Source organism: Microtus ochrogaster, chromosome 19, assembly GCF_000317375.1.
Source record: "Microtus ochrogaster isolate Prairie Vole_2 chromosome 19, MicOch1.0, whole genome shotgun sequence".
NCBI lineage: Eukaryota > Metazoa > Chordata > Mammalia > Rodentia > Cricetidae > Microtus > Microtus ochrogaster.
This window is the reverse complement of record NC_022021.1, coordinates 43,178,423-43,190,091: the sequence shown is the minus strand read 5'-3', so window position 1 is coordinate 43,190,091 and position 11,669 is coordinate 43,178,423. Positions and strand designations below refer to the sequence as shown.

Genomic DNA, 11,669 nt, shown 5'->3' with positions numbered 1-11,669 from the left:
ATGTGCACACACATTATACCTGTGTGTGCCCGTGTGTCCTGGCCCATACAGTGCTCACAGTCATTCACTCAACCTGGCAGACAGACCCGCTTGTACAAATTTAATGTATTGTTGTGCAGTCCTGCAAAAACCCATCCTCACAAAAGCAAATTTGTCTGTGATAATTAAGAAAACACTCTATTTCTCTTCTAGCTATGTTTTGCAAGAATTAGTGGAAACAGAGCGAGACTATGTGCGGGACCTTGGCTGTGTGGTTGAGGTATGTATCTTCATCAGAGAGGTGCCATCTCAGATGGCAGGATGATACTGTCTCAGAAGCCTTACAATGTAACTCTCTTAGCAAACTGTGTCCAACTGTAAAGAATTTTTTACATAGTACATTGTGATATATATTTTATATATATTTAGGTTTTTATGACCAGCATTTTTGTGATTTTTATCTTGAAATTTTGCCTTTAATTATTTTGTAAGATTAGATGTTACCGTAGAAACAACAGTAATGTTGGTTGCATAGTCAGTGTGGTTGAGCTATGGATCCAGCCCATTCTGAATCCACATATTACTGCTCTGGCCCGTGCCTCTACAGGGGCATTTACTTACAGCTGTACACAGAATAGCTGTACCACCATTTTTGATCACTAGCATTTTCTGAGTACTCTGTAGGTACAGCAAAGCCACTGTCTTCAGTACTAGTCAGTTACAGGCAGGAGCATGCTGTAAACTCAATTCACCCACCGGCCTATGTTGCTTGGTTGGTTGGCTAGCTAGTTGGTCTTCATATTATGTTCTGAAGCCTGAGCTAACTTAGAACTCACAGTGTCGCCCAGGCTGTCCTCAAACTTGCGGCAGTCCTCCTGCCTCAACCTGTTGAGTGCTATAATAGATATGAGCAACCACACCTAAATCGGTTTTGTTTTTTTAGACCTAGCCTCGATGTTTAGCTAAGGCTGGTCTTAAACTCATAACTCTCATGCGTGCACTTCCCACGTGCTGGTTTTACAGATGGTGCCGCCACCTCTGACTCTAAAGCAGAGGGTTTTTTTATAGTATAAAATACTACTTTTCTTTCAGTTCTGCTGATATGTGCAGAGCCATACCTTTTGGGTCCGATTTCATTAAAAGTGGCAGCTATTGTGTATTAGCTCAGTAGTAGAGCCTTTGGTTCGTGTGCACACAGCCTGGCTTCCATGCTCAGCACTGCCGAAGAGCCATAGTGCAAAGAGTCCCTGCAGTTCCCTGGCATATGCTTAAGATGCTTGGTTTTTATGCAGTCATTGGTAGCAATAAGGTTTCCAATATAAACTCTACCTCATTGGGATTGAATAGAAGTTTTATTGTGTTTCAAAACAGTCTTGCTATGTAGCCTAGAATGGCCTCACACTCACTCTTCCTGCCATAGCTACCCAGGCTCCACAAGATACACACCATATCCAGCTGAACAGAGTATAGAGCACGCGTTAGCTGGATGGTCAATTCATCTGTGTTAACACGCAACTTACAGAAAGATATTATTAAATCCCTTTTATTGTGCTGTCTACCGATCTAGAGTTCAGTCCCTTTGTTTATGATGTAAATCCTAAAACCAGAGGGACTTCTGACTGACCAGCTCCCTATGTTTAGTCGCTGGTGGGATTGCTTGCTTTATGAAACCACTTACGTCTTCAGCTATTTGAGTTTCTTCGAAGAATTTTTCATTGATTTTTAAGCGTTACACTGTTACAGCAGTGACTATAACAACAGTCATGAAGCAGTCGGTAAGGACACTTTTCATGCCGGGTTCTGGTTTGTTCATAGGATGGTGTGTGTCTGTGTCAGGTGCCGTGACTGTTAACCCAGGTCTGATGCAGACATTGTGCTATGCACTCATTCACACTCGTTGCTTTGTAGGGCTACATGGCCCTTATGAAAGAAGACGGCGTCCCCGATGACATGAAGGGAAAAGACAAGATTGTGTTTGGCAACATCCATCAGATCTACGACTGGCACAGAGAGTGCGTAAGACACCTGCCGTGCGTGATGCTGTTCCGATGCCCTTGTTCCGTAGCCTGCGTACTTTCATGGAGGGAGTTTGGGCTAAGGACAAAGTGCTGCGCTATTGTAGCATTTTATGGCAGGGGACAGAGTCATAGGTATTTATGCTAGGCTGTGCCAGGATGCCAAGTCCCTGGACAGCGGCAGTCTGCTGTGGTCATGACCCACCACTGTGAGCCATTCTTTTCCTCTCCGTACTAATTAGCTCTTTATCATTGTAACCAAAATACCCAGCACAGAGAACTCTGGGGAGGAGAGGTTGACTCTGGTTCATATTTTCAGAGGGTTTCTTCAGATGGCTCGGCACCATGAGTTCTGGGCATGATGCGGCGCTAGGAAAGTATGGCTGAGGGGATCCTCACTGTATTCTAGACGGGAAACAGCGAGATGGCCAGGGGCTAGGATGATACACCCCGAAGACCAGTCCCCGTGACTGACGTCCTGCAGAAGGTCCCTGTCTCAAGTTCCCACAGCGTCCCCAAATAGTACCACCTGTTGTGCGATTTTTTTTTTTACTCTTTTGGTTTTTTTTTTTTTTAAATATTTATTTACTATGTATACAATATTCTGTCTGTGTGTATATCTGCAGGCCAGAAGAGGGCACCAGTCCTCATTACAGATGGTTGTGAGCCACCATGTGGTTGCTGGGAATTGAACTCAGGCAATGCTCTTAACCACTGAGCCATCTCTCCAGCCCCCACTCTTTTGGTTTTTTGAGGGACCTGCCACCCAGCTCCCAAGAAAATCACACACACGGAGGCTTACTTACTTATTACTTATGAATGCTCAGCCTTAGCTTGGCTTGTTTCTTGCCAGCTTTTCTTGAGTTATCCCAAACACTTTCTCCTCTGGGTTTTTACCTTCCTCTATTTCTGTATACCTTTACTTTTTCTTCATAGCTTGCTGTTTAGCTGGGTGGCTGGCCCCTGGCGTCCTCTTCTCCTTGTTCTCTGGTGCTTCTTTCAGATTTTGCCTTCTGTTTCTACTTTCTGTCTGCCTGCCCCACCTGTCCTTGCTCCTGCCTCGCTATTGATTGTTTGGTTCTTCATTAGGACCATCAGGTTGTGTCAGGCACAGGAACACAGCTTTGGAGTTAAACAAGTGCAGCAAAAACAAAGGTCACACACCTTAAAATAATATTCCCCAACAACCACCAGCTGAAGACCCAACACTGAAAAGACAAGCCTGTGGAGGATACTCCATATTCAGAGAGACCACTGAGCCTCAAAGATTCATGCTCATCTCATTCCGTCCAACCTGACGAGTTCTCACATTCTCTTCTGGGCTCAGAGTGAAGTTACCTGTTCGTCAGAAAGATAATCAGGATAATACATGGGAGCACAGGTTTAGCATCCCATTCCAGAAGAGGAACAAGGAAATATCAAGGAAGAATTAAACCAAAGCAAACTGGAAACACTTAAGTCCTGTAGCCCCGTCTCAGCACGACGTCATCATCACGTCGTGGTGTGGTCCTCCCCTTTGCAGCCCACGAAGCTGCACTCCTGAGCCGACTTCTCCAAAATCCCGAGCTCCTCCTTGTGACTTGGCTTCCTGCATTTCCCTGCACGCTCCTTGTTTGTTGGGACTCTGACCCTAATACACGTCTCTGGTCTCCCATTTGGGAATCTCAGTAAAAACCTCTGAGCAGTAATTTTTGCATTCTTCTTGCCAGGATCTTCTGCCCACTTGAGCAGTGTCCTGCCCCGCTCGGAGCATGACTGGAGTCGTGGAGATGTTCTTGGTTAGCTAAACCAAGGAAACTCTTTTCTAGGGGCCCGTGGGAGCCAAGTGCCCCAAGCAGCACTTTTTTAAAAAAGAAAATTCTTTCAGATGAGTTAAGCCTTTTATTCTCTTGCACCTGCCACAGCTGGAGTCTAGCTGATGCTGATCTGAGATGCTGTCAGAGCCCTTCTCCTATTGGCCCAGTGAAGAAAGACTTCCTAGTGGCTTTCTCTTTAGCAACCATGTCTGTACCTTAAACATGCTGTCCTTTTTAGCTAAACAGCGTGTTTTTAGATCTTTCTCTTCTTGGTCCCCACTGTCATATGAAACCTGGTGAAAAGCAGCTTGCATTAACTGTGCCTGAGTGCTAGGTGATGTTGAGGTTTATTCATTACTTTTGCAGTCAGCCTTGGGCTGGTGATGTAATTACTGGCAGAGCGCAATTCTCTGGGTTCAGTCCCCAGCCCCACAGAAACAAATCCGCCCTGGTCAGGGTGTCTTAGCCTGGACGTGTTGTGCACACAGCCATCACTGTCCTCAGAGTGTAGTGTCCATGCCCTCTAACCCAGTTCTCCAGAGTCCTTGTACCGTCTGAAACCTGAGGAGTGCATTCTTTCTTGTCCACATTTCTGTCCACATCTGCTCCTCTGCTCCCCCACCAGAGGCACACGTGAAGCTCTGCGTGTAGCGTTCTGGGGCTTTGAGGGCTCACGGTCTCCAGACATTCCAAGTTCTGCCTACAAACCAGTTCCAAACATCTGAGAGAGATGTGGTGAGGCTCATTCACAGCAGCAGCTCGGGTCTGCTAGTTCGATTCTCTGAGTCAGTGAGCTTTTCCTCTGTGGCCAAAATGCCTGACATGTACACAGGGTAGAAGGTGAGTTCCTTACATACACAGGCCTGGAAGGTGAACTCCTTACACACATTAGGGATGAAGACTTGTTTTGACTCCCAGTTTCAGAGGGTTTGCTCTGACAGCACTGTGGAAGACACAGTTCAATGCTGCCTGTCGTGCAACCTACATTTCTGCTTCCGGGAACTTCCTTTCGGGTGTAGCAGAGATCTTGATTTAGATCGCAGTAAGCAAATTTCAGGATGTGCTGATGGGATAGCAAAATCAAAGGGTCAAAGGGATTCTTGCTGCACATAGGTCACAAGGAGATTAAGGTGTATATTTTTATTGGGACTGTGGCTTGTTTCACCTGAATGATTTTTCTCTGACACACGCAGGTTTATATAAGAGAAAGGAGAGCTTCCCGGCCCTTGAGCTGAGATGAAGTGCAGGTGGAGAGGTGTGCTTCAGATGAAGTTTGACTTGCCCTTGCGTGGGTTCTAGCCGTTTCTCACACACAAACACTAGATTTATTGGATTAATTTTCCTCTTGTTTATCCATGTGTTGAGGATTTCATACACGTGTCTGTATCCTGATCAGATCCTTCCCTTCTCCCCATACCTTGGCAGCCCCCATGCAAGTCCTCCCGACTTCCTATCCTCTCGCTTCCCTCTTTAGAGCTCACCAAGCCCAGTAATGCTGCCCATATGTGCATGGGAAACCTCGGAGAGGCCACACCCCCAAGACAACTAGCTCTCCCTACCCCCAGCACAGCCACACTTAGCTCTCAGCGCGCCGTGTTTGAGATGTGTCTCGGGAAAGAGAATGTTGTCTCTATGTAAGCAACACTGCTGCGGTTTTGCTAGGCATGTTAAAATTCTTGCGTCTGAGCCAGCAAGAAATACAAACCAGACCCCAGGAAATGAAAAGCTCTTTTTCACTCCATCTGTCCCCTTGGTTTCCCTATCTTTCTGCCCTGCTTCCAGTCCATAGTCTCCTGTCCCCATACACTCGGGAAAGACGCTATGTCTGCAGGAGTGTGTACTTTAGGAGATCCTTCACCTCATTTTGACAGGAAATACAGAGCAGCAGGAGGTGCAGAGGGTCTTCCAGCGATGGCCTAGCTCCTAAGGTTTCTGTGCCCCGCCCCCAACAGCACAGCACAGCTGGGCATCAAGCGTTCAAAGCAGGGCCTGTCAGCCTCTCTCTGTGGCTCCCATTCTCCGTCCACAGCATACACAGCAGATCTTCATACCCAGCAATGGCAGCGTCTGCTTACAGTGAGACTCTGTTTCCAGTTCGAGCTGCAGCTGCCTCTGAGTCCGCATTACTGTCAGAGAATTTAGAGTTCACTTGCTCAACTTAGCGCCATGGAGAAGTAGACAGGATGTCCCAGGAAAATGAAGTTTGCTCACACCTATCCGAATCAGGAGAGGGCTATGGCAGCCAGTGTAAAGGAAGTTGCCTTGGCCTGACGACTTGACACCATACATCTGCCCCTGTGTTTACAATTTGAAAACCCTTAATTGTCCAGGGCTGTTTTAACACTGGCCACTGATACTGTAGCGGGGTTCCAGCTGCAGTCTCCCATCTCCTGGGCAGGTCTCCTGCTGTCTTCCGGTACCAACTCAGCTCCTCCCTGCTGGAACATGCTATGGCCGTCTGCAAAGCCCAGGCCTCATTAAAGCTGAGGCTGGAGCCGGGAGTAAAGGATATGCTGTTCAACTGTGAGGGCTGGTGTTTGGATCCCCAGCGCCATGTAAATGTTGGTTGCACACAGAAACCTTCCTGTAATACCAGCACAGGGTGGAGACAGGATCCCAGGGGTAAACTGGCCAGCAAGACTAGCCAAAGCTCTGTGAGCTCTGGATTCAAATAGGAGACCTTGCCCCAGTAGTCAAGGTGAGGCAGGATCAAAGTAGATTCCTGCCATCAACTCTGGGGTTCCACACATGTGTGCACAAACACATGCTTGTACCGCACATATATTCAGCCATAAACATGTGAATATGCACACACCACATACCTGCACACACACAAACACAGACCCGCATACTTAGTCATAAGGCCTCACTACTCTGGTTGGACTCTGTCTCTCCAGCAGCAGAGATGTCTATGCACTTGAAGCTATGAAATATACAGGTGCAGGAAGGTGTCACAATTGGGCATTTCTAGAAGTTGTTTATATCCTGCTCTTACCTCTCTAAAGGGAACATAAATCCTAAACCCTTTAAACTCATAAAAAGCTTTTCATGTGCACAAGCTCAGTAGCATCGAATTCACTAGAATTCATAGATAAACTGTTGGACGACTTTAAACACCTCAGCACATGCTCCACATGCTCTCAGATTCACGGAAGTGTAGCGATCAGCCCAGAAGGGGATAGGTGGACGCGGACTAGCCTCAACAGGCAAAGGTGATTGCCGCCAAGCCTGGGGACCTGAGTTTGATCCCGGAACCCACTGCAATAAATTGTCCTCCACATGTGTGCCATTGTGCGTGAGTGCACGCACAAACACATACAAACCAAATGTAAGAAATAGAAGGGGAAGGTGTCTGGCACTTTAGCTTCAGTTCCGGAGGCTGGTTCTCAACAGGGAAAGGAGAAGGGATGAGTTTCTGTGGTGGCCATTGAAACTGGATTGAGTGTTTGTAGCCAGGGGGACATTGGAACCCCAAGTGCTACAAAGCTCAACACAGTTTGCAAAACGTAAACATGTGAATGGTAAAGCGACACACATCTGAGGGAAGAGCAGGGCACACTTGGGCCTCCACTGTATCTGATCCTGTATGAAGCTAAGAGCTCTGACTAGGCTTGACTTCAGTGATACTTGAGACAACTCATAAAGCTGGCACAGGTGAAATCATTCTGTGTCTGTCGCCCAGTTTGAGCTTCTAAAACCCATCATGGAATGGAAGTTCATGGGCAAAACGGCCAAGTTTTCAGAAATGGGACAGAGCGATGCCTTGGAACATTGGTTTACTCGGTGTCTGGCCAGATGTTAGTGCGTGTGTCTAAAAGGACATGAGGAGGAAATAGTCGTCAGAAGGTCGAGGGGGAGCTTCATCTCTGTCTTGGCGTTTTACACTGCTTTCTGCCGGGCTTATACTTGTGAAGTATGAGCTGTAGTCGTCTTCCACGTTGCCCACCTCTGCATAGACTCAGTCTGCAATTAAGAAGAAAAGCTGGAAAGAGTTCTGATGTTTTTCTGTCTCCAGCTTTTTTTTAGGAGAGTTGGAGAAGTGCCTTGAAGATCCAGAAAAACTAGGATCCCTTTTTGTGAAGCACGTGAGTACAGAGGCCGTTTTGTATTCTCTTCTGTTACTGGCACCTCTGGTGACTTGAAGATGAGGCCGCCTGACATTTACAAGAGTGGGTGCTGTCAGTCATTCGTAGTTTTAATCCCCTGGGGCTTGTCTGGCTCTGAGTTACCCGCTTTCCCGCTCCTGACCCTGTCTGACTCTGGGATTGCAACAATGCAGGTTGGTCAGAGGGCTCCAGAGCCAGACAGGCTTGGCACGGTAACCTTTCAGGTGTCTAAAGACAAACAAGTATTTGGTAATTATTTACCTGTCCATACCTGTAGTGGGCTTGAAGTACTAGCTAAATATATGGATGCATCTAAAATAAATGATACGTATGCAAGTTGTTTTAAGGAAAAATCACTATATTTTCAAGAAGGCTTTTGTATTTTTGCATTATTTTTAATATCAAGTTTGATAGAAGGTAGATTTTTCATATCTGGTTCTGCTCTCCATATATTGTAGGATTTTTATTGTTACTGTAAAATAAAAAAAATCTTACCTTCACAGTTAGAAATGAATGAATGAATACCTTAAATATCCTTTTCAAGTAACTATAGATAGTTATCTTTGGCATATACCAGTCTTTCTTTGTAGCTTTGAGGCCTGTCCTGGAACTAGCTCTTGTAGACCAGGCTGCCTCTGGGATATAAAGGTGTGTGCCTCCACTGCCCAGCAATGGTAAAGGATAATTTCTTAAAAGGACTGTGTGATCTGCTTCTTGCTGCTGTCTATTATCTGTTTAGCTGACTTGCTCTCAGAGCCTTTGGCTCCAGGCAGTTTGAGAATCATGAACCAGGCAGTTGGAAGCCAGCTGCTGAGTTGGCACGCTCTTGCAAGTGTTGGTATGGTTCATCGCATGTCATCCCAGATGAGCCTTTTAGCTCCATCACTGGCCCTTGAGAGAGTCTCGTCAAGCTAAGGCACATGGTTTCCAGAGTTCTTTATTTTTCCCCCTCTTGAACCTGGGATCTCCACTGTTCTTCCTCACTGCCAGCTGTGTGTCTTGCCTTAAGATGACAAGTGTACTTCATCAGTGCTCAAGAAAATTTCCCCCAGCTTCCAGAGTAGAAGCAATTGCGGTGTGTCCATCATTCTGTCAGGCTGTTGGTGGTTCGTAACACAAGCCGCTGTTGAACTGGCTTCAGTTCAGTCACAAGTGCTCTTCCTCAAGGCCGTGACTGAATGCGGAAGAGCAAAGCAGACTCACGCTGACGTGAGGATGCGGAGGCATGTGTGTGCCATGTGCGAGTGTTAATAAGATGAGTGACTTGTACGACTTCATCAGTGGCATTCTGAAGTAAAGCTGGCATTTTCTGTGGCAGACTTGCAGTGCTGACAAAGCCTTGTCTTGGTGCCAGTGATTTTCCCCCACTCACCTTGGACCTGCAGTGCGTCAGTCAGTACTGATGTCAGCACCACCAGAGGGCAGGGACATCCCAGTGGCATTTCAAAAGTGATTTTTGGCCTAAGGGAAACACAGATAGGCCCCATGGGCCCCGAGGAGTCTGCATATGTGGCTTTGAAAGCTGTCAAATTAGCAGGATGCCCGTTGCCCCTGTTTTCCCTGCCATGGGATTTGAGATTAAAGACTTACTAAACACAGACTGGTCACCAGGACTGCTGGCAGCCTTGGAGTAATGGAAGTGTGTTCTCACGCTGCCAGTGGTGCTGTTGGTATGGTAAAGTAAAGGATCAGGTGTGTGGCAGATGAAAACCAGAGGGCTGTTTCAGAGCCCAGAGCTGGAGTAGGCTAACGCCCTGGATCTGGAAGGAGCTCCCAAGAGTAGCAGCCTTGCTCTGCAGTGATCCTTCCCTGCATGTGCTGTGTGCTGATAGTCCGCCTCACTCCCAATGGTCTAACCTTCTGTTCGCCTCTGTACTCCTAGGAGAGAAGATTGCACATGTACATAGTCTATTGTCAAAACAAGCCAAAGTCTGAGCATATTGTCTCCGAGTACATCGATACCTTTTTTGAGGTAAGACTCAACATGGGAACTGATGGTTTCTGAATCTCTTACTGCACTGTGATTACGAGAAGTTTGGGTGTCACTGATTTCCCGGGACAAAGGAACCCTCGTGGAGGCCTGAGAGAGATGTGTCCTGATGCTTGCTTTATCGTCTCTAAGTCAGAGAAATGAGTGTGGGCTCAGTCTGTAATCAGCCTTCCGTTCAGAAGGCCAGTGTGGTTAAAATGAAGGGTTTGAGCAGCGTGTGGCAACTCTTCTCCAGGAGCCCCTGCTACAGGGTGCAAAGATCACAAGTTTAAGGCTCACTTGGGCTACATAGCAAGATAAAGTTCACCCTGGATAACTTCATGGAACCCTATCTCAAAATAAAAGCAATGAATTAGAGTAGTTAATGGCTGGGAACAGAGCTCAGTGTGAGAATTACCTCCTACCATAGCTAAGGTCCTCAGTAATTACAGTCCCCTGTAATGGGTGGGAAAGGGCTTGGAAATTTGGTTTGGTTTTGTTTGGTTTGCTTTGCTTTTATTGTTGCTATTGTTGTTGTTTCGTGTCTAATGCCTGTGGAAGCCTGAAGAGAGCCTTGAATCCTCTAGAACTGGAATTATGGCGGTTGAACAGTTATGAGCACCCAGTGGACTCTGAGAATTGAACCTGGGTCCTCTTAAAAGAACAGCTGGCACTCTTAACCACTGGGCTCTCTCTCTAGCCCTGGGGGATAAATGGTTTCTTATTGTTGTAAATTTAAGATTCATTACAAATTCAGTCATTCAGATCTAGATTTATTTCCTAAAAATGATTTATGTGTTTGTGTAAATAAAGAAAACAAACTGGAAAAAAAAATGCCTTAGTAATCGAAGACTGAAAAGGCTTACACAGGCAGCCCATGTTGCACACCTTCCCCCGGGACAGGTGGGGCAGAAAGAAGCCTCAAAATGAAGAGCCTCTGAAATGTCACCCAGGAAGATTCAGACCACATGTTCACATCCTGCGCGACAGAATGCCCTTGTCGCCTTTTGTTTCCTCCTTTCTTTCTTTCTTTCTTTCTTTCTTTCTTTCTTTCTTTCTTTCTTTCTTTCTATCAATCAGGGTGTTATGGTTAATAACTATAAGGAATAAAATGTTGCCCTTTAACAAGTAACACTTGAGGTGGTTTGTTTTGGTTTTTCGAATCCCCAGGACTTAAAGCAGCGCCTTGGCCACAGACTGCAGCTCACGGATCTGTTGATCAAACCTGTACAGAGAATAATGAAGTACCAGCTGCTCCTGAAGGTGAGGGCAGGGGCAAGAGCAGGGTCACTGTCACTGTCCCTCTGCTGAAGGGCTGGGACACCCACCCTTCACCTTCCACACCACCATAGGTGCAGAAGAAGGTCTTATAGAGCTACCTTGTTACCTCTGCTCCAAATGTTTCTGAGTAGTTCCTTACATTAGTAAGACACACCTCTGTACAGCTTTTTCATATCTCATTCCTCTCAAGTTCTGAATCAAAGGGTCAGTGAAAACAAACTCGTGTCTCTGCCATATGCCTTGGGTGGCAGTGATTGTTCTGTAGCTCTATCAACTTTATTTTAAATATACGTATATTTTATGTAAGTGAGTATTTTAACTGCACGTATGCCTGTGTACCACATGTGTGCCTGACAGCCATGGAGACCAGAAGAGGGTGTAGGAACCCCTGGGGACCAGTTACAAACAGTTGTCAGCCACCACATGGATACTGGAACTGAAACCTGGGTCTTCTCTAAAAGCAGCCAGTGCTCTTAACTGCTGAGCCATTTCTCCAGCTCGTCCTCTTGGATTCTTGATTAAA

The 11,669-nt window shown here is 46.4% G+C and overlaps 1 protein-coding gene across 2 annotated transcripts in view; it reads left to right on the top strand.

Moving 5' to 3' along the window:
* Positions 1-11,669, top strand: part of Trio (trio Rho guanine nucleotide exchange factor) — a 287,626-nt gene that overhangs the window by 253,691 nt on the left and 22,266 nt on the right. For both annotated transcript variants that reach the window (XM_026783734.1, XM_005356663.3), the window contains exons 39-43: positions 193-259; positions 1,888-1,991; positions 7,806-7,875; positions 9,779-9,868; positions 11,036-11,128. In XM_026783734.1, coding sequence (XP_026639535.1) covers positions 193-259; positions 1,888-1,991; positions 7,806-7,875; positions 9,779-9,868; positions 11,036-11,128 — 424 coding nt within the window. The remainder of the gene's footprint in view (positions 1-192; positions 260-1,887; positions 1,992-7,805; positions 7,876-9,778; positions 9,869-11,035; positions 11,129-11,669) is intronic.